Here is a 27,179-nt window from a genome sequence, read left to right on the forward strand (position 1 = left end):
TACAAGCTGTCATTGGCTCCGACCATGTCAATCAGAGCGGCTTCTGCTCCCTCCTCCCTGTGCGTCGCTGTAAATAGTGCCCTGCCCCCGCAGTGAAAACAACGCTAACTAGCTAGCAAGCTAACGGCAGAAACCTACACGCTAGCTCGTTGCTACACACTGAAAACGGCAAGTTGGATTGTTTGAAACTATTTTCCAAGGGCACTGCCGCTAAGCGCCGCCCATCGCAATCTCACTATGGAGACCTGCGGCGCCAGACTCCTCGGACGGAAGGGAGGAGGCTGGCCAGTGAGACTAGTGCTGGAGGGATTCTCAACGTGGGGTACGGGGACCACTAGGGGTCCTTGAAGGGGTTCCAGGGGTCCTTAGTAATAACTTCACCCTGATTTAATTGACAAGAAATTAAAACAATTATAGAATGTCTAGAATGACTCAAATGTGAACTTGCAAGAAAACATTTACAGTGAGAATATGAATACATGTAACACGGTTACTCCTTTATCTATTAATGCATTTATTTCTATACAACAAATGACTTCAAATACAAGATGACAAATCAAAGGAATGACCTTTCCGTCCTCATGTTAAAACATTGGCTACATTTTCCATACTGTGTGGTTCACAAGAGAGTAACAAGAGTTTGTTCTTTCAGCTACTTCCGTATTACACACTATTGCTTTCCTGGCCGAGGCATTTAAAATCCCACCATGTGTTTCTTTGCAGCATGTCATCATTGAAATGATTACCAGAGAAGATCACAGGGAAGACAGTGAACTGGTCTTGTGTAAACTTTGGAAAAGGCAACAGAAGACGTGGTCCCTTGTACAGAACCGCAGGAGATGGAGACCCGGCCAGAGCCAGGTTAGGTTACTGAGGCAGTTTGAGACCATGCTTTCCTGTGCCGATGTTGAGCTTGATCAGAAACAAAATCTAAAATGTTTATTTCAGCCAATTCTGCAAAATACTAGACTTTCCAAGACATTTGGGGAAGCTTTAGATTCCTAATTCAGACATTTTCCAATACTTTAAGCGGCGGATTACAGGGCCCATTTTGAAACAGTTCTGAATAGACACGGCGATAAGTCCATTCAAAATGATACTTAAAAAATGTAAAAACTGAATGTTTACTAGTTTCTATTCACCTTATGTAGCCCCGCCCTCTTGACCCAGTTGTGTTATGACTTCCTGTTCAAAACACTGTCTGTTTTACCTGCTCACTAGTACTGTACTGTCACAGGAAGTGTAAACACAACAGGAAGTGTAAACACAATAGGAAGTAACTGGCTGACCCGTGCTGGAACATAAGGTGAATAGGTCTGCACTGTGGTCGGTGGGCTTGCGCGCTCTCGCAACTTTGTGACTTTTTAAAGGAGCTGAAGGCCTCCGATCATCAACACTCAACCTCACCAGAAAACGAGTACAAAGCTGGTGGAAAACGATGAGGTGTGTGATGGCATTCAGAGGGGAAACATATCTCATGCTTTATCATTGACTTAAACATGATTGAATATTAAAGTACATACTGTACATTTCCTAGAAATCACTTGTATCTTGTGGTTAGTGTTCCTTTCTCCATCCGTCACCAATTGACCATTTTGTGTCTAAAAGGCAGGAATTAACACAGGTGCAAGCAAAACATTAATGGGGATTTCCAACTTCCAATCCATTTAGGTGTTCCAGTGCCGGGGCCCTCGTTAATCAGGGCTCCCACACCTTCAACATCAAATTCAAGGACTTTCAAAGCCCAATTTCCCAAATTCAAGTTCGCTGGAGGCAGAGAACAATTTGACCGAGGTGGCCCCCTTGTAATCCTCTATACAGGAAAAACCCTAAATTCAGGACCCGTGGGAACCCTGGTTAATGTTTTGGCTGCACCTGGATTGCTCCCTGCCTTTGAGACACAAAATGGCTGCTGTGAAAAAGGTGAATAGGCGAGATGGAAGGGAAAGTAAAGCATCAAAGCAGTCGTCACACCTGGTCATTGTCATACCTGTCCACCTGTCCAATCGTCAAGTCAACTTGATGTAGAAACCCAAAAATGTATGAATGGAAAGGAATGGCAAAAAATAGAAAGCTTGAGCAGCTTTAGAATGAAACCCCTGGTGGGCGGGGGAGAGGAAAGAGGTTGTGAAGCACCTGGAAAACCTGCGATTGTCACCTCTCAAAATGTACGAGGAACCGGAAACAAAAAAAGGAGACATCCCAAGTGCTGCATTCCTTTTCCTCTCCCTTTGCTTCCGCCCTCCTCCCCGTCCTGATCCCGCTGCCTGGGAAGCCACGCCCCCTGGCATTTAGAATAATAATTATAATGAGGGAGGCCAGTCAGAGCGCCCCCCTGAGCCCACGCGCCATGTATTGGTCCCCTCCCCGCCCTCCTCCTCCACCACATCTCCTTCCTTCTCTTTCCATCCCTCTCAGACTGTTGACACCTCAAATCCCCAAAAGAGGGACGGCTAGCGCTTTGCCTTGCCTTCATCAGCTTCTTTTTCTGTGAAGGACAAAAAAGTACAACAATGAGACAAGTTTATCATTTAAAAATATATATATATTTAAAAACACTGGACTAAAAAAACGATATAAAACAAGAAATTTCGGTGTCTAAACATCATCATCAGTTGTAAATGCAGCAGGAAGTAACTCTGGCAAATAAATCCACAAAGTCACATGACAAAGAAAAGTCACATGACAAAGAAAAGTCACATGACAAAGAAAAGTCACATGACTTTACTGTCATCTTTCTCTTCGCTCCAACCAGGGTCCCCCATCTGTTAAGATTTGAGCTTTTGTGATGCCCTCCCACTCTCCTGGACCTGTCTTGCAGGGAACCTGGTGTTAGGGTCGTTAGGCTGATTGGGTGCACCTGGGTCCGGTGCGCTCATTAGAGTAAGAAGACCATTCAGGCCATGTCCACACGGAGACGAGTTTAGGTGTAGCCGCTAAAGTTTTTTGTCATATAGACGTTTCGTCCAGACGGAACCAGTGTTCTGGGAGTATACGTTCTGGGAGTATACGTTCTGGGAGTATACGCTAATTTTTGAAACTGGGTCCCAGAGTGAATAAATCTGAAGACGCCACCCTTGCATTTCCGTGTTTACAACCCATATGCATCTTTCCTGAACCGATGATGCCATAGCCCCACCTCTCTCCGCCAACAACAATGGCACAGTGCACTAGCGTTCGTGCTACAGCAGCTACTGAGCCTGTTAGGGGTCAACGTGAATAGGGAAGTGAGAGGATTGACAACCACACGTTGCACTGTGATGTGGCAGCGTTACAGCGCCACTTACTGGCCTGGCATATACACTACAGCGGTTTCAGTGGTATTCAGTGGTTTCATGTGCATACACACATTTCTTGAAACGATTCCGTGTTTTTGGAAAACTTTTCTTAAACGGAAAAAAAAAATCGCTTCCGTCTCCGTGTGGACATGGCCTCAGTCTCTCTCCCTCCTCACTGATGCACCATTTGTTCTGTTCTTTTGTTTAATGTCGTTTGTGGTGTCTAGTTATTCTCCCTTAGTTTTAGTTCACAATTATTGTTTGAACTTTTACTTCGGTCTATGACTCCCCTAGGGGAGTGCCACTGTGTCCTCTCACCTTTCCTGAGCTCGTCTCTCTTCTTGACGGCGTCCTCTCTCTGTTTCTTGATGATGGCCAGTCTGGCGAGGTCGGCTCTGGCCTGGTCCGTCTTCCCCTCCAGATGGAGCTTCATGTAGCGCTCCTTTGCTTTCTGCTTCTCGATCTCCTCTCTGACAGGGACAGGAGGGGATCAGATAAGAAGATCATCATGTGGAAGACATGGCCACCAATAGCACTGAAGGTTGATCATCATGTGGAAGACATGGCCACCAATAGCACTGAAGGTTGATCATCATGTGGAAGACATGGCCACCAATAGCACTGAAGGTTGAAGACACCCACCTCTCCCGGCGCGACAGCTCTCGCGGCGCGCTGACGTCGATTTCGGCCACCTTCTTGCTCTTCTGAGACACACGGTTGGGATTCTCAATCTCTATTAGTCCCTCGACTCCACTCTTCTTCTTGGACTGTAATTTGTTTTATATATAAAGCATCAGTAGCATGTAAAATATAAAACTCCTAAATATATATTATATATAATATAAATATAACACTACTTTTTAATGTGTTTTTGTCATTTGAATAACTGGGCATGGCATTGTTCTCTCCACTTTTATCACTCCTTAATTTAAACATACAACAGAGAACCTAGCCTGGTAAAACCAGCGTGATTAACTCACATACTGTACTGTTCCTTCGACAGGTGAGTCTGGACTCCCGCCCCAAACCCAGTGATTTCCAGAAATTATAATGTACCCAGCCCAATCAGGGACCTGCCTTGTAGTTGACAACGTAACCGGACAATCCGGCAAAACAATATGCCATTTCCCGAAGCAACGAGGTGTCACGTTAACATGACTATAATAGAGTTAACACAGCCGTAAGTGCACTTCTTGCAGAAATTACTCAATAACAGGGCTGTAGAGTGCAACATGTTGCACGTGCTACGGAAAAATCAGTCTATGCGCTGAATGGATTTACCGCAGTAGCACTCGTGCGATACAGTTTGCCTACTTTGAACAATAAAGGCGGAACTAGGGATGCCACGGTGTGGACATTTCCCCACCGGGTAATAAACACGTGGCGACACCGGTGTTACCGGTGACACCGTTAAAAAAAAAGAGAAAAAAAAGCTCCAGTGCTCCTCAGCAGTCCTCACGGTCCGAATTTTTTATTTAACTTCTCTCAGTCCGACACACCTGTCAAGATAGTCACCAATACAAGCGTGGTAGAGATGTCAGTCAACACAGAGAATAGTTTGGAGCGGTTACGTTTGTCGGTCTATAAATTAGGCTACTCTGCATACAGTCCTTTCTCCCCCAGTCAGTCAACCCCTCCCCTCCCTGCTGCTGCTCTCAGCGCTCACAGCACTGTCAGCCTCACATAGCGTTATGCACTGGAGACACACTCTCCTCCTGGAGAAAATAAACTAACGTTGTTAGCGACAAATCTGGGGATTTTTTCCTGGGGATTAACATGACCAGCAAGCAGCAGTAAGCCAGACAATGACGATAGCGGAGTAGCATCAGCAAAGCATGTCCTTTTATCACAGCTAAGTCATCAATGCTAACTATGTCCCCATCAATGTTAGCGGAGGTTTAGCTAACCTATTAGCATCAATGCTAGCGGAGATTTAGCTGTTAAAACCACATTTCCAGAGATAGCAGTCGCAAGAGAATATACACAGGCTTAGATAAGGGTCTTTACCTACATGTGTATGAGGGGGGATTGTGTTCACAACATGTACAACTGAACAACTGAACTGAACTCAGACAGCCAGGATAGGAGGGAGCGCTTGTAATATACACCAGCGCAGCTGAGCGCATACTGAAACTGTCATGAGCGGGTGGAGTTGAATGGTGTTACCGGTGGGCATGTTATGTAATCGATATATGTAATGTTTGTTTACTTATTGCAAGTCATATCATCATTGCAATATTGATCAATGTTATCGCACATCACAGATTGTCCTCATATCATGCAGGTCTAGTGGGTACATCAACATTAACTCCAGTAAAAAAAAAATTAAGTCCTGTTACATGTGCATCATACACCTCCCTCCTCACTCACATCATAGTCTTCGTCGCTGCTGCTCTCGTCTTCAGACCCTGATGCTTCCTCTTTCGCTACACCGCCATTCGCCTCCTGTGAAACACACAATTAATCACAGCAACACATGGTTTTAAACCTGGCTTGTGTGTCCACCAGTAAAGTCCCTTTGCTCACCATCTCCCTCTGCACTCTCATCTGTCGGTCGATCTCTTCAGGGTTGCTGAACTGCTTTCCTCTGCCCTTGTGGCCCTTTTTCCCTGAAATACAGAGACAGAGCAAGATGAGTCACACATAACGTTCACTGCGGTACAGCTCCCTTCACCGGTATCTGTCAACACGAGTGCCCGTGTATGGACATGTCGGTAGAAACAGAGAGCCAGAAGCAACGTAGTAAGTGATTACGTTTAACTAGCCAACTAACGTTACTGGAACTGTTGGTAGAGACAGCAACATGCCATAGCTGGCTATGCTCATGATAAAGTGAAACGATGCCCGGTCTGCCGTGCACATGGTGCTGCTGGCTAGAGCTACACGGCCAGCTTCTTCTTCTACGGGTTTTGAACATAAACACAAGCGGAAGACTGACGTGTTGATGTTGAGCTAACGCTAGCTAAGAACTCATAATCTGTCAAATTTCCCGAATCCTGGCCATTCACAGCCGCAAATACAGTGACAATTTACTCGCCTGTTAGCATGCTAACCACGGGGGATTGATTGATACTACTTTAACTACATGTAACAATTAGCGTTAGCTAGCTAACGTTAGTTAGCTTGCTAAAAGAAACCTATCGTCGGATGATACTTACCGCCTCGGGGCATTTTTAGAAGTTAGGTATATACAACTGACGTCCACACGGGTATCGATGATTACTTTAACCGTTTCACAGGTTTATAAACGACTTTCTGGAAGAATCAGGCCGGACTCCCACCACCTTCGTCGCGACGCTCAGTATCAAAACGGTCCCTGCTAGAGAATAGGTCTGCACATGCGCGAGCCGGGGACCTGCTAGCTGCTACGGCAGGAGCACTTGGACAAACTTCTTCTTCTTCTTTGCTTTTTTGGCGGATTGCAATCCAACTTTTGGGTGCGTACCGCCACCTACTGAATTTGAGTATGAGAATCAGAATCAGAATCAGAATCACTTTTATTGCCACAGTATGCAAGTTACATACGAGGAATTTGTCTTAGTGTCTGTATGCAGCGTAGCGGTCACATCAATATACAGAGATAAGAAGTAGGAAGATAACTAAACACAATCACAAAGTTGCAAGTGCAATCAAATCGAGTAAATATAGCCTATACAATATGTACATGAGTGGTGAAGTGTTCTGTGGATAATAAATATGAATTTATGTTGGATTTACATGAGATTTACAGACTGAGTTAAATAGATGTTAAATAGGTAGTGGATTTACATGAATTTACAGTCGGAGTTAAATAAGAGTTTACATTGAATGTACATTAAATGTACAGGCTAAGTTAAATAGGCATTAAATGTGCAGGGAATTTACATGAATTTACAGTCCCAGTTAGACAGGCATTAAATTAGATATGCAGTTCCAGTTTTATGGTGGGGGGAGGGGGGGGGGTTCAGTTGAGTTTAGGAGGAGGAGTTTGTGTGTGTGTGTGGGGGGGGGTTGTTGGTGAGGTCCTTGGCGGAAGGGGTTTCCGGGCCTTGTTGGTGAGGCTGATGGCGGTTGGGAAGAAGCTGGTCTTGTGGCGGGTGGTTCTGGTCTTGGCAGACCTCAGTCTCTTGCCGTGGGGGAGTGTCTTAAAGAGTTTGTGGCCAGGGTGGGAGGGGTCAGCCATGATTTTGCGAGACCGCGTCAGTGTCCTGGCTGCATGCAGGTCCTGGAGGGATGGCAGGTTGCATCCGATTATCTTCTCAGCGCAGCGGATGATGCGCTGAAGTCTGTTGATGTCTTTGAGAGTGGCAGCATACCAGACGGTGATGGAGGAGGTGAGGATGGACTCAACGATGGAGGTGTAGAAGTGCACCATCTCTGGCACTTTGAATTTCTTCAGCTGCCGGCCTGCCGCACAAAGTACATCCTCTGCTGTGCCTTCTTGGTGAGAGCTCTGATGTTCAGCTCCCATTTTAGGTCCTGGCTGATGATGGTCCCCAGGAAGCGGAAGGACTCCACAGTGTTGACTGGGGAGTCACCCAGGGTGATGGGGGAAGGTGGGGCTTTGTTCCTCCTGTAATCCACAATCATCTCCATTGTTTTTTGAGCATTTAACACCAGGTTGTTTTGACTGCACCAAGTCACCAGATGGTCAATTATATTCAAGTATATTCACAATGCAATTACAGTGAAAAAAGGGAACAGTGTCCACCCAACGTGCTCCAGTCAATACATCCATGGCTCCAGTTCATAATACATAATTGTCCATACTATCACTCAGACCCAATTGTCTGAGTTTGCACGAATGCATCCCTCAGTATTTTATCTATCTCTGTTCCAGATACGTCCACCACATCCAGGAACCTCAGCACCATCTCAATCCTCTCCGTCTTCTCACTCAAACCAGCAGCACAAAACCATGGCAATGAAGGCCAGAAATCGCTTCTTGTCCATGTATATCCATATCACATTACTCTGACTAGGTCCGTCTGTTTTCTTCTCCGGTTCCTTACGTACTTCTATCCTTTCCCATCTCCACCACTTAGCAGCCTCAGCATATGAGGCTCAGGGGTTCTCTGATCTTAATCACTTCCCTTTCTTTATTTTTTATCGGACACTGAGCAGCCCCCGTGTCAAAGCCAGATTAGCACCCCCAGGGGCCCCTGGGCACTGAGGCTCACAGTCCCAGCCCCCCGCCTCCCCGAACATTAGTACACTCAGACACAAGAGCAGCGGGGGTTCAAAAACAAAAACACTTTTTTTTGGTCAGAGTAAAATGTTATATGGTCTCTCCTGATTCTAAATAGAACTGAATCGCTTTGTTTGACCAAGTAAATACATTTTTTTATAAGCATTTTACAAAATGTTTATCGAAAAATTAATGGCTGACCAGTCACCACTTACTTACCCACAGCCATCCAATGACACTCAATCATGAGACTTGATCTTCTTGGAAACTATTTTTATTTTATTCTGATTGGTCTTAGATTTGTGTCATAGTACCGTGGAGCCTGACATGAGCCCAACCCAATTTGTTTTAGGGCCCCTTCATACTGAGGGCCCCTGGGCACCTGTTTTTAAATAAACAATTAGGACTCCTGATTGTCTTGGGCACGGCATGGGCTAGGGCCTACATTTTAGGCCCGTCTAGGTCTCTACCTCACAGTGGCTCTCAGACAGTTTCATCTCATGATTTGGCATTTCAAAATAAAAGCCCTCTAAAATGTCATAAAAGCCAAAAGCTATCCTGTGCTTTCACAGAATAATTTCACTTCAGAAAACAAGAGCATTTCCCTTGTTTTGGATCCAATTTAATTATTGAATAAGTGACATAATCTTCATACTCGTAGAGTGATATATGCAACTTACTAGAAAATTCTTGAATAAAAAATAATGATGTGGTTGATCTATAAGATCTGGACTTCAAATATTAAATCTTTAAATCTCTCAGATTATGACTGTTTAATCAACTCTATTTTGTACGTTTTGTTGTCTTTGTATTTGGTACCTGTTCAAATAAATAACATCAGGTGGATGGTGCAAGATACGCATAAAACCAAACAGCATAATACTTCAGGTAGACTACAATAAATAAACAACAATTACAGTACATACAAGATGTGGCTGTATTGGTTTGAATTTTACAGTATAGATTAAAAAACAACTTTCCTCACTTTGGTCTTTTTACACTTGTATAATATAACAGTACAGTTATACATTAGTATTAGTACCATTTATAACAGTACAGTTATACATTAGTATTACCATTTTCTGGTATCCAGCCCTGGTTGGAAATCTCCTTCAAGTCACAAAAAGCTCTGGCAGATAAACTACATTAAATATTCATAGTGTTTCTTTTCATGTCTATGGCAAAAACAACAACATTCTAAAATCAACTTCTACAAAACAAGGCTATAGTTAACATGTATGTTCAGTAAAAACAACATTGCATAAAATATTCTCTAACATGAAAACCAACTGTAGTAGATGACCTAATGAAGTTAATTCTGACAATAAAAGACACATTTTCACAGGCCAATGTGACCTTTGAACCTTTGACCATAAAAAAGCTTTTATCTAAAAGTCCCCCGGGATCCTCACTCAAGCTGACTTTCCTTGCACAGTACACTTCTGAACACAAAATAAACAAACATAAAACATAAAACATAAAAATACTAATAATACTATCAAAGGCAGAAACTCTGTGCATATCATAACATTGCTAGTACTGTACATCTTTAAAATGAATAAATCGATATAAAACATATTTGCTACGTTGGTCTCAGTTCACTAATAATCAAAAAAATATATATATATAATCAAATGAAGTCTATCTAAAATATGCAGTTTCTCATTGAATATAATAACTATGCTGTATTATGAAAGCACTGGGACGGTTTTAAATGCACAAGGCCTGCACTTTAAATATCATTAATAATATTATTCAATTGAGATGCGATTGATATTTCCTCATATGGGAGATCTAAAAATCTATCAGTAATTTCTTTGCTTTACATAAGGCTTTTAGTAGATGATTTGGGGGAAATTACCCTATTTTAACCTGATACCTGCCTTCTGATACCAGTATCAGCATCTGTGCATCCCTAATACAGTGATAACATTTAGATGCACATATAATTCAAACTATATTGCATTCAGAACCAATATTCTAACTAATATTACAATTATAATACAGTAAAAAGTCTAAACTTTATAGGACGGAGACTCTCCACATAAGTAATGGATGAACCAAACAACAGCAGGCATATTATAATACATACTAACATGAGATAACACTTGGAATTTAAAAGTAAAAAGTAGAGTTACGACTTCCCTCCTGCCGAAATAGGAGGCTTCTAAGGCTAGAGTCTAAGGCTAGAGTCTAGCCTTAGCCTTAGCCGCTAGAGGGTTAGATAGGGGTTTTAGGGGTTAAGTGGGTCATATACAGTATATATATATACTGTATATATATGTATATACTGTATATATATATAGTATGTATTATATCTAGCACCGAACATCATCTTTTAGATTCAGGCATTTAGATTTTTACAGGCTGGTCTGATGTGCTGGCTTAAAGCTGTGGGGTCCTGCTTCTTCATTCATTGAGAAATTGAAGAAATGGTGAAAAAAAATTGGCTTTCACTAGTTTACCAGCCAAACACACTCATATATATTATAGAACAGAATAGGACCTATTAATGATGTCTAAAGTGCCTGGGAGAAAAGTTAAACTTGCCAACCAAAGCCAAAATTGGTAGTCATTTCCCACCTCTATGCAGAACCCACATTCTCTTGCATTTAAACAAGAAGAGAAACCCAGAGGTCAAGATCACATTGTCTCTGTTTAGACAGCCGTGAGAAGACCATGTGTACCACAGAGAGGTACAGATCAGAGGGCTTACGGCGGGGACACACCAGAAGCATCTCCGGCACGTTTTATTTCGGTGTCCTTGTTAACAGGGGAGACCGATCACACCGGCCACGGCGCGCCGTGTCCGTCTCGCGTCCTGCAGCGAGAGTTTCTGCGTCTGGTCTATTTCTGAAGCGAGTGGATGCGTGCAGCCAGGCATGAAGTCAGTACAAGTTGTGACCGGCGCAGAGCCATCGCGGAGCAAAACAGAGCGCTTCTGGTGTGAACGGACGGAGACATTGCTGGTGTGTCCCAGGCCTTAGTCATAAAACCCCTGTAAGATATGTCCTGTAAGCCTCTTTGGGACATCCCTTTTTGTCATGGGGTGGATGGGATTCCAGATCAGATTCCGGATCGGATTAGGGCTTCTTGGCTGCAGACTTGGACGGTGACTTGGTGGGTGAAGTGCCCGGGGTCTTGGCTGCAGACTTGGACGGTGACTTGGTGGGTGAAGTGCCCGGGGTCTTGGAGGGGCTGCCCTGGCAGGGGGTGACCTTGATGTGGATGAAGAGCGATGCAGGCGACAGGCTGGAGCCGTCCAACTTACGCAGACGGACGTGACGGTAACCTGGAGAAGGGAGAGGGCAAAGGTCAAGGGGCAGATAACCCAAACCCTAACCCAGCACTGCTACTTGAGCTGAATATTTGACTACCCCCTGCATGATGCTAAACCTAACGTTTGGCCTGTTCCTCCAAGTTAAAGGTCCCATATTCTACTCTTTCCAGTTTCTACCAGCCGTGAATGCGTGAAAACTGTGCAACAAACAAACAACAAACACAGGACGGACAAGCCTGTCTTTATTGTCACAAACGACTACCACAACGCATGCAGGCACACACACACACACACACACACACACACACACACACACACATACACACACACACACAATTAAGTGATGCCGTGTAATGTTTTCTCTGCATTTCTCCCATCCTGGCTCGTCCTTCCTCCTCGGGGCAGGCCTGGAGAGGTGGGCAGCTTTCCTCACAGCGCCCGAGGACCAACTTCCTCTCAGCCGTCACTGGTCAGGTGACAATCCTCTGCATGTTTTTCATGGGGGGTTCTTAGATGGAGGAAACAACTGCAAACTCCACACAGAAAGGCCCTCTTCACAAGATAGCCCACCTAGGCAGTGGGCACTGAAGACATAGGGGGACACACACACCCTCAGTGCCCACAGCGTCTCACGCGGGAATCGGACCCAGGACCTTCTTGCCGTGAGGCGAAAGCGCGACCACTGCTCCACTGTGCAAGATGCAGTCACCACACTTTACAGGTGTGTAGTTGAAGGTCAAGTTCTAAAATGGGTGTGATCCGAGCGAGCAGACTGTCTCCCCTCCACACACACACACACACACACACACACACAGACACAGACCTGTGCGTATGCTGGTGAAAGGTAGGGTGTATTGTCCCAGGAAGTCGTTGCTGGAGGTGTAGTCGTGGTCCTCCACAAAGAAGCGGAGCAGAACCAGGTCAGGGACATGGAGGGTAAAGTTAAAAGTGCAGTCCCACCGCGGGTTAAAGCCTGAAACAAAGCAGGAATAGGTCATAATGATTATTCATCATTCCAGTGTGTAGAGTATATTGTTGCGCAGTAAGGCCAGACTGATCTGTTGTGTCTGTTCATCAATTCTCATTTTCAATTTTCACGGGCAGTGCAGATGACGCGTCCGCCTCCGTCAGACAAGGGTGTAGGTTTGATTTGGAAAGTGGTGGGATATTTGGCAGGGGGTCACTGGCCCTGCTAGTTTTAGTAGACAAACATAACTAGTAGACCCCCAATATGCAATCAAAATAACGCCTATTTGGAAAGATAATTTTGGAGGACCAGAGACTGCATGCACCAGACTGACCATCTCAGCTGATGCAACCCGACTCCAGACTGCTCTCAGGCGGATAACAGACCCTCAGCGTACGGGGGTAATGATCCGAGTAAACGTCACATTATGTTTAATTTGTGGGTTTTCAGGCCAGATGCTTCACAAAAACCAGTCTACAGTAGATGCAGCTGTATGGGGAAAAACCAAAAACCAAAAGAGAATCCTATTGCTACATACCAGTCACACATATGAATGCAAAGTGGTCTCTAACCTGCACCATGCTCTTTAAGGATTGATCAACAGCTTTATCAACCCGCCGCAGATATACAGTAGCCATTTTCTGCTATGGGCAATAAAATCGTATAGTTTATTTAATCACTTATTGCCCCATTAAAGAGACATTTAGAATTGCAAATCTTTCCACGTGCTAGAAAACATTACTTTTTCATACTTGTCCGGACTATCCAAACTTGTGCTGGAATCCGACATGCTGCTACTAAAATGAAAGGCAAAGGATTTTTCCTACTAGTAGGGGGGTGTTTACCATTGTTGTCGACGCGATTGGTCTTCTTCTTGTTGTTGTCTATGGGAACACCGTGGGTCTCCACCCACACCTGAGGGTCCACTATGGAGCTGGGCTTGTCCCATTCTGGCTTAGGTAGCTGCTGAGCCGAAATCACCTGGGAAAATAATTATTATATAGCTTGATCATATTAAATTGTTAATTGCGCATCAGATATGAAGTGTCATTCCACAATGTGAATATCTTCTTCTTTTATCAAATGATGAATGGAATAAAACGGTATCTTGTTACAAAACAGTGAAATGTTTTAGGATCATGTTGTATTTCTCACAGATTAGACAATGAAAATGAAGTAAAAATGTGTTTGGAACACAACACAATGCACTGCATTAGCTAACCTCAGCCCTTAATGGTACGGCCTGCTTTGAATAAACACACTGGGTTTATCTATTGAGCAGTTTTCCAAATGACCCCAAAGGATTATTAAGGCGCCGACGCCGTTCACACCAAACGCGCTTTTTTCAGTAAGAACGCTTTGGAAATCATGTCAAGAGCGCTTCCATTGCGCACAAAACACAGCGCACGGAGCGTTTTTTGTGTGCTTTGTTTTGTTTCCCCCTGCAGTCGCGTGCAGTACAGTTCAGAACACAACGAACACACGGACGATAGCCAGCTGGTTTAATCTGTTTGCTGTTGTTGATGTGAACATGAAAGCCAGATTATTGCCAATTCTGGGAGCAGCAGAGGTTGAAGATCCCTCTGGGAGGAAAAAAGGTAGGAGTGAAAAGACGAGCAGCGCGCTTTTCCTCCAAATGTTCAACTTTTTTCAGCTTAAAACGCCCAGAGCACTCCGCCAAAAAAACTAGACGCCACCAGCGTTTAAACGCCAGGTGCATTCCTTGAAAGAGGAGCACGTTTATCACGTCCTTACATAGAGAATTAATTTCAGAAAGACGCTGGCAGCTCAAATGAGCGAGTTGTGTGTGAACGCTGCCTAAAGCTGCCTGGCTGTCTGTCTCTTGCATCCAAGAGATGCATCCAGCATCCACTTTTTGTTATCTTTGTTCCTGTATCAAATATTTGCTTTATGTTCCTGCAGTCCATTTGGATCTCTGTTTTGGAGGAAGCCATTGTATCAGAACCGCACGGTACTGGTCAAGACTTCCTCCATAGTTTTGCATTTGGATTCAAGATGCGAGTAATTTGAGGCTGTCTGTGTAGTTTTAGAAGCAGCCCTTTCCCTGAGGGCACCGTCTTACCCGAACGGTGAGCAGGACAGGCTTGTGGCCGGGACCTCCGCCGACGTTCTCAGGGTTGAAGGTGGTGTCAGGTTGGCACATGAAGGGAGGCTTCAGGATGTAACCACACTGGCCATTTGGCAGGAAACTGCCTTGGTTCAGATCCATCTGCTCACCAGGTGTCTGGAAGTTCAGTGCCACTGGAGAGGATACATCAACATTATGCAATTTAGTGGACACTTTTGTCCATAGGTATGAAAGGAATCTTGAAAGGAGTTCTCTACAAATTACCTTTTGGTTGGAATACTTAGTATCTAAATGGTAAATGGTCTGCATTTATATAGCGCTTTTATCCAAAGCGCTTTACAATGAGTAGATAGTCTACATTCACCCATTCATACACCGATGGCGGCAGGCTGCCACGCAGGGTGCCTACACACCATTGGGAGCAAGGAGGGTTAAGTGTCTTGCCCAAGGACACAACGACAGCAGCTGGGAGGGAGCGGGGATCGAACCGCCAACCCTTGCATCATTGGCCGACCCGCTCTACCTCCTGAGCTAAAGCCGCCCCTATCTAGTATCTTTTGGATGGGGATACTTACTACCTTAGTTGGCATACTTAGTATCTTTTGGTTGGGATACTTAGTATCTTTTGGTTGGGATACGGATACTTAGTATCTTTTGGTTGGGATACTTAGCACAAAGTTTAATTCGGTGGATTAAGGTCCTTACACATCGGGAGCGATGCGAATATACGGCACGAAATTGCGATGCGAGTTTTGACCCACCTGTCAATCACAGCCACAGATGTGTACACGTCGGAAGCGAATTTCTGAAAAATCGACCGTGGTTCGAAAAAATAAACAGCGCAATAACGCTGAGCGAAACTTCGCCGTTGGTATGCACGGTTGCATTGACTGATATAGGTTCGGAAAATAATATTGACGTGCGAATTAATCGCACGAAAAAAACGTGCTCGGTGTGTAAGGACCTTTACTCTTGACATGATCTCTGTTATAAGGATGGAGAGGACTCACTCACTTCAAAAGTTTCTAGCTATTTGGGACCCGTTTCTAGCCTACCTCGACGAGGTTAGGGGCGGTGGGTGACTTGCCCGGCTGGTTCCTGTTGGACGCCTTGCGTGGGACCCCATGCACAACATCTCTTACAAGCACATAAGCACTCTATATGGATGGTAACACCACATTATAATAACTGTTGATATTATATGTTTCTCTTTCTTTTAATTTCCTGTGTCTGAGCTTGTTTTGTATTTTGTTCATATATTGTTAAAATTGAAAAAATAAAAATAAAATAAAGAAAGAATCCACAATGGAGCGTAGGAGCCAAGGAGGGTTTGGTCTCTGTCTACTTGACTGGAGAAGCCAGGAAGCGCTCACCGATCTGACAGCCTGCGTTCCACATCTCCTGAGGGTTGTAGTTGGAGGACTGGAGGCGCTGGCCAGAGGGGTAGATCCTGCTCAGCTGGTGACTGTTGTGACGCACAAAAGACATCCCTGGAGGACAAGACAACACAAGGTAAGAGGGGAGTCTCAGGGGGCGACTCAGCCAGTCTTTTGTGTTTGTCCTTGTGATGGGTTTCTAGCAAGGTCAATCCAGTAGGCAATGCTCTGTATGGTACCCAAAACTACATACGTACAGTATATTTCCAAGTGTGGTCCAATATAGGCTATTATCTAATGGGGTTTATGTAAGTATTTACAAATTCTCATTCTCTCAGAAACAAGGAGATGCTGTTATCTGCTGATAACTGTTGTTGCCTGCACCAAAACAATTCATTTTTCATTCATAAGGGTTTATTTAAAAAAAGATTTTTTTTAATTAAATGTGGACATTTATTTAGTTGATACTTTTTTAATAAGTGCACTGCAGACAGAGTGCAGATCTCCTTACACCCCAAACACACCAGAAACGTATCCAACGCTGAAGCAACGCCTCACGGAGGCAGTTTCATTTCGGCATCCTTGTTAACAGGGGAGACCAATCTCACCAGCTGCAGCGTGTTGCCTCGCCTCGTGACGTGTGCAGCGAGAGTTTTGGCGTCGGGTCAATTTTTGACGCGTCACGTGAGCGGCCGTGTGCAGCCCAGCATGAAGTCAATACAAGTTGTGACCAGCGCGGGGCAAAACAGAACGCTTCTGGTGTGAATGGCAAGGCTCCTGCTCGATGCTTCCGTGATGCGCTGCTTCAGAGATGCTTCTGGTGTGAACCAAGCGTTAAGCAAACAGAGATAATGCACATAATAACATTAGTGTTAAATAAATGTTCAGTTAAGTTCAGCAATTTTGTCTTTAATTTGTTATTGTTAAATTGATGTTATTTTATCAAGACTAGGCATCGATTCCCAATGGACGGCCTCGCCCGCCCTGCAGCTCACCGAGCTGACCCTGCAGCTCGCACACGCAGCTTGACCGCTGTGCGGGCTCACTTGCTCCCTCGCCCGCCCTGCAGCTCGGGCTCACATGCTCTTATGACATCACTGATGACATCACAATCACTCTTATGACATCACTGATGATGTCACAATGCCTATGACATCATCAGTGATGTCACAATGCACAATTGCTCAAGTGACTAAACACATCAACATGATATGTATCGCCATCGGCCGCCCTGCTGTCTAAATATCGGCATCGGCCATTGGAAAACTCATATTGGTCGACCCCTACTTTTTTGTGATTAGACACGTCCATTGCCACACCCCCTTTTGGCCAGTGGGCCTGGAAAGTTAATCATTTCTAAGTTGGCCCATAACTTGCTTTTCTGCCAAGTTTTGCGCAAATCCGTTCACAACATTTTCAGATATCCTGCAGACAAACAGACATCCCGACAGCCCCACAAACGGGGGCGAAAACTTGTTGTTCGGCCAATGAGTTGGCCAGGAGGCTATTAAAGCAGCTACGAGCAACTTTTTCGATTGTTATTAAACAGTATAAATTTAATATCAATGCATCACATCTTACCTCTAATAGTCGACGATACCAACGCAGATTAGTCTCGCTTGAACCCCGAGTGAATCGGCCAGTGTTAGTGTGTCTGTAGCCAGGGCAGATCAGGAAGTGAAATGAAACGGTTTGCAGCAGCCACTTCGGCCATAACCACAAAATAACTTCCAAAAAACCTGTTAGAATATAACGAGAGATGTTCCCGCGAGTATGCGTGGCGTTCACATTGTTTATGTTATGTTGCTAGGCAGCGCAAACGGCGTAAGAAGGCAGCTGCGTTTCACTTCCTGGTTTCACTTCCGCGTTTCACTTCCGGGTTACCCGGTCCGGTCGCTCTAGAGAGCCCCCTGTTGACGCGAGTTTTGACAGACTATAGACTTAATAATCACCTAAGGGAGCAATCTCAGATACACACGGCTTTGGTCTCGTCGACTATTAGAGGTAAGATGTGATGCATTGATATTAAATTTATACTGTTTAATAACAATCGAAAAAGTTGCTCGTAGCTGCTTTAAATAAACGAGAACAAGAGTTAAACCCTAAACCTAACTCTGCACCAGCAGAGTTTCCTCTCGGTAAAGACGTTTTCGCTGTTCTTCCGAGATTGGATTTGATTTGCGATGCTGATTGGCTGAAGGAGTTCTGCATCAAGGCAAGTACTGCCACCCACTTAAATCGATGTGGGCGACTGGATGTCCAGAATTTTTTACAAGTCCAAGTCAAGTCTCAAGTCTCTTATGGATGAGCGTTCTATCATCTGTTGCATGCCATCCTGTCTGCTTAGAACACAGCATAGCTCAAACTAAGGAATTCAAAGCAGGTACTGTAATATGCTCACTCCTTTATCTATTAGCATTTATTGGATGACATTACACATTTCCTTAATGTTAATGCACCAAAACATTTAAATTTAGATTCAATTACACAAGTCCCGAACCTCAAGTCCAAGTCAAGTCTCAAGTCTTTGAGTTACAAGTCTCAAGTCAAGTCTCAAGTCACTGTGTGTGTGTGTGACTTAAGTGCGACTCAAGTCCAAGTCCCCATCTCTAACTGATACGTAGAGCCAAACAGATTGTATCACAGTCTCAGGATGGTTTTTACGAGGCTAGTATGAAGGACACACACACACACACACACACACACACACACACACACACACACACACACACACACACACACACACACACACACACACACACACACACACCATACCTGAGTGTTTGATGTGACGCAGGGCACTGCTCTCAGAGAAGGAGGAGATGTCAGTGGCCTTCTTGGCAGCTTGTTGGAAGCCTTTAAAAGGAGCACTGCGGCTATACACCACCAGCTCTGACAGCTCAGCACTCAGCACCCCCGGCTGAGGAGGCAGGGACACGCACGCACGCACGCACGCACGCACGCACGCACGCACGCACACACACACACACACACACACACACACACACACACACACACACACACACACACACACACACACACACACACACACACACCAAATGTGAATACAACCGACTATTAGGTATCTGTTGTCTGTCTCATTCAAGATCACATTCTTTTCCCAGAGAATCTCTGGAGAGTACACCATCACTGGATTTTAAGGGCAATGATAATCTAATGTGCAAATATGAGTAAGTTCAGTTTCCCAAAGATCAAAGTAAGTCAAGTCAAGTCAAGTCAACTTTATTTATAGAGCACATTTACAACGACACAGGCCGATCAAAGTGCTTTACAGGTAAAAACACAAACATAAAGCAGGTACAAATGCACTGGTTAATTTAGTGTACGGCACTAATGTTATTCATTAATTAAACTCCTCCATAGTAAGTTACTTTTACAAAATATTGAGGACGAAGCAGATGGTGACTTGGCTGATGAGAACAAAATGTGGCATTGTAAGTGAGTCTTCCTCAAGCGGCATCCCTGAGTGTCACCTAGGAAGAACATGTTAGAATAACATATTATAACATGGGAAGAACATGTTAGGGAAATGTTAAATTGGCGTTGGACCTTCTTGTCGTCTTTCTTCCTCCTGGGCTTGCCTTGGGCCTGGCTGGCCTCCCCCTCAGACGAGCTGGGCTCTGAGGAGCTGGAGGAGCTCTCCTCCACCACACACTCCTTCTTCCCCTTCACCAGGATCTTCCCCTTCAGAGCCTGCACACACACAACCAACACTTAAGCAATGCATTGATACTTAAAGAATCAGTCATGTCGCCATTGTATGTTTCTGGAATTCACGGAAATGTAGAATATAATAATAATGATAATAATATAATACTGTATGCACATTTCTGAACTAAAATACGTTGCATATCAGTATCACGTTTCTAGATAGGTGAATATAATGTTATACACATCATAGAGTCTAACAACTGTGTCATGTTGAAGTATGTCACACGGGTGGGAATGGCGGACCTGTAGCGTACCCATCTTGCCAGCAAGAGAGCGCATGTTCAATTCCTGAGCGAGCAAGGCCTGTTGCTTTATTTGCCTAAACCTAAGCAAAGTTGTTTTACAGTTGATTTACGTTTTTTAAGATTGTACATCCCTGGTTTTTCAGAAATATAAAACGCCACATTTTAGAAATATTTTTTGCCGACATTTTGTTTTAATTTACGTCGATATTGTACATTTCCCTGGTTTTCAAACATGTGAAATGCCAATGTTTTATTCTGTTGATTGAGTAATAATAATAATAATACTACTAATACCACAAACTATTAATGCTAGCAATATAATATAAAACCAGGTCTACATAAGACTACAACAGGCAAATTAAGCAAGAATAAAATATAAACGGTTGTCTGTGCATGTGTTTAATAGTCTGACTGCCAGGAAGCAGACTGCGGGTCTAAGCTCTGCCATTGGCTCCGACCATTTCAGTCGTGTCACTCTCAAATGCCTCCACCGCTGTGAAACAACAACAATGCTAGCTCGTTGCTACACACTGAAAGTGACAAGTTTTTAAGAAGAGTTGGATTGTGCAATAAAGCAGGCCTGCTTGGTACTTTCGGTGGATGGTTGTAAAGGTAACAGAGCCTTTCCCCTCCGCTCGACCAGAGTGAGAGTAAGAGCAGCCAGACTCTCTCCTGCGCGGGTACAGTGTGAAACGGAGATCGTCTGGCAAGCTCGTATTTACCGGCAGACACATGCACCACTGCATATTGTGAAGGAGCCTCAAGGGAATGTGACTACTGGGGCAGATAAACACACACACACACACACACACAGACACACGCACGCACGCACGCACGCACGCACGCACGCACGCACGCACGCACACACACACACACACACACACACACACACACACACACACACACACACACACACACACACACACACACACACACACACACACCATGATTATGAGAAATGTAGAATAAGTGGGCCACAGAAGAGCAGATGGCCCCAGATCCCTTTCCAACACAGTCTGCTTTCTCCTCTACATGTAATCTAGCTACATAGTGTTGGTCATTGAGACAGAGACATTGTTTACTATAGAAGTGTTGGTCATTGAGACAGAGACATTTTACTAAGTAGTGTTGGTCATTGAGACAGAGACATTTTACTAAGTAGTGTTGGTCATTGAGACAGAGACATTTTACTAAGTAGTGTTGGCCATTGAGACAGAGACATTTTACTAAGTAGTGTTGGCCATTGAGACAGAGACATTTTACTAAAGTGTTGGCCATTGAGACAGAGACATTTTACTAAGTAGTGTTGGTCATTGAGACAGAGACATTTTACTAAGTAGTGTTGGCCATTGAGACAGAGACATTTTACTAAGTAGTGTTGGCCATTGAGACAGAGACATTTTACTAAGTAGTGTTGGCCATTGAGACAGAGACATTTTACTAAGTAGTGTTTGGTCATTGAGACAGAGACATTTTACTAAGTAGTGTTGGCCATTGAGACAGAGACATTTTACTAAGTAGTGTTGGTCATTGAGACAGAGACATTTTACTAAGTAGTGTTTGGTCATTGAGACAGAGACATTTTACTAAGTAGTGTTGGCCATTGAGACAGAGACATTTTACTAAGTAGTGTTGGTCATTGAGACAGAGACATTTTACTAAGTAGTGTTGGCCATTGAGACAGAGACATTTTACTAAGTAGTGTTGGCCATTGAGACAGAGACATTTTACTAAAGTGTTGGCCATTGAGACAGAGACATTTTACTTAGTGTTGACCATTGAGACAGAGACATTTTACTAAGTAGTGTTGGCCATTGAGACAGATACATTTCACTAAGTAGTGTTGGCCATTGAGACAGTCAGAGACACTGTTTACTAAGTAGTGTTGGCCATTGAGACAGAGACATTGTTTACTAAGTAGTGTTGACCATTGAGACAGAGACATTGTTTACTAAGTAGTGTTGGCCATTGAGACAGATACATTGTTTACTAAGTAGTGTTGACCATTGAGACAGAGACATTGTTTACTAAGTAGTGTTGACCATTGAGACAGATACACTGTTTACTAAGTAGTGTTGGCCATTGAGACAGAGACATTGTTTACTAAGTAGTGTTGGCCATTGAGACAGAGACGTTGTTTACTAAGTAGTGTTGGCCATTGAGACAGAGACACTGTTTACTAAGTAGTGTTGGCCATTGAGACAGAGACATTGTTTACTAAGTAGTGTTGACCATTGAGACAGAGACACTGTTTACTAAGTAGTGTTGGCCATTGAGACAGAGACACTGTTTACTAAGTAGTGTTGACCATTGAGACAGAGACACTGTTTACTAAGTAGTGTTGGCCATTGAGACAGAGACACGTCAGATTGAAATCCTCACAGAGTATCTGAAAGCCTCAGTCATCAGGCTATTTTTAACCATGTGAAAATTCCATTGAAAACTAGCAACCACACTGCAAAGACATCATGGTCCTGGGATGCTGTTGACACTGGGGGAATGTCTCCCTATGCCTTGGCTGTCTGGTGCCCAGGTGGCTTATCTTGTGAGGAAGGGCCTTTCTGTGTGGAGTTTGCATGTTCTCCCTGGGGTTTCCTCCATATTTCTCAATATATAACCCCCCACTAAAAACACACAGAAGAAACATTCCTCTGGAAGAAGTTGTTCCCCGGGCGCTACACTGCAGCTGCCCACCGCTCCTGACCTGACCATGGAGGATGATGAGCCATGATGGGTCAAATGCGGAAGAATGTTCACGGTGCCTTTGCATTGGTCTATGACCAATAAAGAAAGACCAATCAAATTTGTAATCTTAATTTTCTGAGGCAACTGTAAAAATCTGACAGAGAAAATTCCAGTTGGATCGAATGCAGGTAAACATTGACTCCTACAGGGATTGAACCCAGGTCTTTTTGGTTACGGGACAGTCTCTCCAACCACTAATCCACCGTGCTGCAGTCCCTACTGTACCTCAGGAGAAGGCAGGCAGTCGGGCTCCAGGCCATTGAGGGGCTTGGTGAGCAGCTTGTTCCCCAGGATGGAGCGGAGTTGTCGGGCCATGACCGCCTGCTGCTCCACAGAGCAGTGGTTCTCCAGGGACAGGATCAGAGGGTAGGGAGATGCCTGGGAGGGAAGGGCGATGAGGATGCAAGATCAGGGATAGAGACTACATCATATCAGAAGTGGACAGCATGACTGGCTGATATTTTTTACTAAAGGCCCAATATCAGTCTGATATATCAGCATACCAATATATCGCTCTAACATTATTGGAATTGGAGATTAACTTTTTTCAGAGGAACTTGAAAATTAGAGTGGGATGATAATGTCAATGGAAGTGTTTGTTGACCTAATTTGAGGTGTAATTACCGTAAATTCCGGACTATAAGCCGCGGCTTTTTTCCCGTTTTTTGGCCTTTTTTGGCCCCTGCGGCTTATATAACGGTGCGTCTTATCTATGGATTTTTTCCCAAAAAAAAAAAAAATCTCTCTTTTTTAGCACTCTTTCTAACTATAAATCCACTTCTGTTTTAATTTCCTCTCTTGCCCTCTTTTAACAACATAACATAACATAACATAACATAACACAACACAGGTAAGCAGAAAGAAAAAGACGAAAGAAAGAAAGAAGCAATCACCGCCATGAATGAGGAAATGACTCACCTGCTGGAGGCTGGAGATACACGGCTTGGGCTAAACTTTTACTCCGTGAAACACTATCGATTAAGTCCGACATCGCTCAGAGGTTTGAGCAGCTTGAAAACAAGTTTGAAAACGTGCAGAAGTCCATCCACTCACTCACTAAAGAAAATAATGCAACCGTGAACAGAGTTTCTAAAAAAAGCGCATCAGCGCACTGGAGGACAAAAACAACACAGTGAGTCCGAAAGTGGATAAAATGCAAAAACATCGAAACGCTGCACACGCAGGTTGATGACTTAATCAGCAGGAGTAAAAGAAATAACATTCGCCTGATCAATGTAAAAGAGGGAGCTGAGATTGGTGACATGGACGCTTTCGTGGCAAAATCCTGTGTTACATCCTGGACCTGAAGGAAGGCGAGAAACCACCAGAGGTGGACAGGGCACACCGGGCGCCTCGGCCACGTCCAGACCCCGGCCTGCCACCGAGGGCCATCTTCATCTGCCTACTCCGCTGGCCCGACCGTCAACTCATCCTCCAGGCTGCGGGGAAGAAGCCCCTCACCTGGGAGGGTACGCGCTTTTTCGTCCGGCAGGACCTCTCCGCGTTGGTGCAACAGAAACGCGCAACATACAACAGCATCATCGAAAAGGTTAAAGTCAATGGATATCGCTTTGGCGTACTGTACCCAGCGAGACTCGTCATAACCATTGATGGACAGCGGCGGAACAAGAGCTCAAAGTGAAACTGCCGAATATCTTTTGAGTTGGACTGGTCAATAGTACTGTGAGTAACTAAAATAAAAAAATAAAAAACGGAATTCTCTCTTCTTTAGCACTCTTTCTAACTATAAATCCACTTCTGTTTTAATTTCCTCTCTTGCCCTCTTTTCACCACACCGCGGACACTGTGTGCACTGTAAAAAAAACAAAAAATACCATTAAAACACCCGCGGTCTGGGGATTAGTGACCTGACTTTTGTTTTGTTGAAATGTTAATAAATGGGAGCTTCCCCAAACAGCCATCTCTTTCCCGACAATCCCCTCTGTGCACGAAGCCTTACATATGGTAATTAAACATCAAAACACCCGCGGCTTATAGACCGGTGCGGCTTATATAAGAAAAAAATAGTCACCTTTGAAGGTGCGGCTTATAGACCGGTGCGCCTTATAGTCCGGAATTTACGGTATGTAATGTTTATATTCCGCTCTATATATAGCAATTATATATATCCTATAATAAGAATGAGACGTGTCCGTGTGTGTGTGTGTGTGTGTGTGTGCGCGTGCGTGTGTGCGTGTGAGCAGAATTTTGGCCAGCCACAGCTATGCCGTTTTACGTGCGATTGGACTGAAACTTTCAGGGGTGTAAAGAGCATCCGTGCGGGTTAGTTAATTAGGTGATTGCCATAATTACATCATCAGTGATGATGTCATCAGTGATGTCATCCTTCCTGGCTGAGGCTATATAAATTCTGTGATGATGTCATCAGTGATGATGTTATCAGTGATGTCATCCTTCCTGGGTGACGCTATTGCAGGCCAACTTCCGAGTTGTCTTGAACGTGACATTAAGAAGACCCTCAGACCATTCAGTCTCTCTCCCTCCTCACCGATGCACCTGTTGTTCTGATCATTTGTTCCCATATGTTACAACCCGGCTCAAAGAAGTAACAAAGCAGGGAGGCATACATTCAAGTAAAAGTTATAATAATAATTTATTAACTAAAATGAAGGGGAAATAACTAGACAACACAAACTACATAAAACAAAAGAACAGAACAAAATGGTCTGAAGTCTAATGAGAACACCGGGTCCAGGTGCACCCAATCAGGCTAACGACCCCTACAATAGGCTCCTGCAAGACAGGGCCAGGAGAGTGGGAGGGTCGTCACATACAACCAATAGTGTCATCTGCTATCACAAATGCACCGTCAACTGAGACTAATTCCTGTGCATTTATTCTAGCTGGCAAATAAAGGGTTGGTTATTCTGGTACAGTAGCAGAACTCAGCAGAACTTGAAGGCGTACTCAATGTTCTGGTAGCAGAACTCACCTTGAAGACGTACTTGTTGATGTTCTGGTAGCAGAACTCACCTTGAAGGCGTACTCGTTGATGGTCTCAATGACTTGCATGAAGGGCACTTTGGAGGTGAGTGTGTATCCATGGTAGATGACTGGCTCTCCTTTATCGCCATCCCAACAGTCCAGCTCCACACACCGACAGCCATGACTCAGAGCTCTATCCGAGGAAGCATGTGTTAGGTTTATGAGCTCAGCATTCTGGATAAAGGTGCAAGCAAAATGTCTCAATTGTAAATGTGTGTTCTCCTGTCCATAGCTACCTGATGTATGGCTTGGTGCTGCTGTCCATAGCTACCTGTATGGCTCGGTGCTGCTGTCCATAGCTACCTGATGTATGCCTCTGTGCTGTTGTCCATAGCTACCTGATGTATGGCTTGGTGCTGCTGTCCATAGCTACCTGTATGGCTTGGTGTTGCTGTCCATAGCTACCTGATGTATGGCTCGGTGCTGCTGTCTCCAGTCAGCTGGTCCTTGGTGAGGTAGGTGTTGTGGGAAGAGGAGATGAAGTAGTGTGCCAGCGGCCGGGTCATGTCCTGGTAAACCCGGCTGTGCTCTGGATCAAACACGCAGTTCTCCTTGGACAGCATGTACACGGTGAAACCATTGGGTGTCATGAACTGGTTCTTCTGGGCTGTACTGGGCAAAAGACAGACGCACGTCAGTGAAGGAGTGAAGGAGAAAAACCTGTTTAGGCTCTTTTTAAGGAGCAGCACATTCATTAGTCATAATACTGTATATATATATACGGTATATATATATATATATACAGTATATATATCTCCGTTCCATAGTCCATAGTTCCATTTCAATCACCTGCTCCTTCCCCGCCCACTTTCCCTCAGTCCTCCCAGTGCCCTCTGTGTGACATATGCTGTGACATCATACCATGGACTGAGGGGAAGTGAATAGAGTATTTTTGTAGGCTTTGATACACGGAAGTCCCTGCGCTTCTGGTTCGTAGGTGGAAGAGTTAATGGGATTTTTTATGGGGATTTGGGTTAAATGTATGAAATAAGGTCTGTGGTTAACAAAGGTTTATGAAAGAGCGATGTTTGTGTTCAGCAAAATAATCTTCACAAAGAGGACCACTTTTATGACTTTTGAAGCGTTTTCTCAAAATCTTGTTTAAGAAATGCATTTATGCTTCAAAACTCCTAAAAGTGGTCCTCATTTGTGAAGATGATCTTGCTGAACACAAACTTTGCTGTTTCATAATCTTTTGTTAACCACACACCTTATCTCATGCATTTAACCCAAATCCCCATTCAGAAATCCCATTGCCTTTTACACGTACGAGCCGGAAGTGCTACTTCCAGAC

General features: G+C 44.2%; 2 protein-coding genes across 2 annotated transcripts in view; both read right to left on the reverse strand.

Annotated features, from left to right (window-relative positions):
* Positions 1–500: 500 nt before the first annotated feature.
* pdap1a (pdgfa associated protein 1a) lies at positions 501–6,602 on the reverse strand. The gene is made up of 6 exons (XM_083634754.1): positions 6,437–6,602; positions 5,805–5,887; positions 5,649–5,723; positions 3,921–4,045; positions 3,597–3,748; positions 501–2,488 (listed from the first exon to the last, which is right to left on the reverse strand). The coding sequence occupies exons 1-6, from the start codon at positions 6,447–6,449 to the stop codon at positions 2,454–2,456; spliced, it is 483 nt and encodes a 160-aa protein (XP_083490880.1). The 5' UTR covers positions 6,450–6,602; the 3' UTR covers positions 501–2,453.
* A 4,926-nt stretch (positions 6,603–11,528) lies between these two features.
* LOC310775612 (1-phosphatidylinositol 4,5-bisphosphate phosphodiesterase delta-3-A-like) overlaps positions 11,529–27,179 on the reverse strand; it is a gene marked incomplete at both ends in the record, with an annotated part of 37,954 nt that continues 22,303 nt past the window's right edge. The window contains 10 exons of the mRNA XM_083635773.1: positions 11,529–11,737; positions 12,549–12,698; positions 13,538–13,673; positions 14,776–14,954; positions 16,155–16,271; positions 18,933–19,077; positions 19,728–19,871; positions 23,105–23,257; positions 25,874–26,018; positions 26,291–26,492. Of these exons, the coding sequence (XP_083491899.1) occupies positions 11,529–11,737; positions 12,549–12,698; positions 13,538–13,673; positions 14,776–14,954; positions 16,155–16,271; positions 18,933–19,077; positions 19,728–19,871; positions 23,105–23,257; positions 25,874–26,018; positions 26,291–26,492 (1,580 nt within the window). The remainder of the gene's footprint in view (positions 11,738–12,548; positions 12,699–13,537; positions 13,674–14,775; positions 14,955–16,154; positions 16,272–18,932; positions 19,078–19,727; positions 19,872–23,104; positions 23,258–25,873; positions 26,019–26,290; positions 26,493–27,179) is intronic.

This window comes from Poromitra crassiceps (genome assembly GCF_964638095.1).
Source record: "Poromitra crassiceps genome assembly, chromosome: 4".
NCBI classification, from domain to species: domain Eukaryota; kingdom Metazoa; phylum Chordata; class Actinopteri; order Beryciformes; family Melamphaidae; genus Poromitra; species Poromitra crassiceps.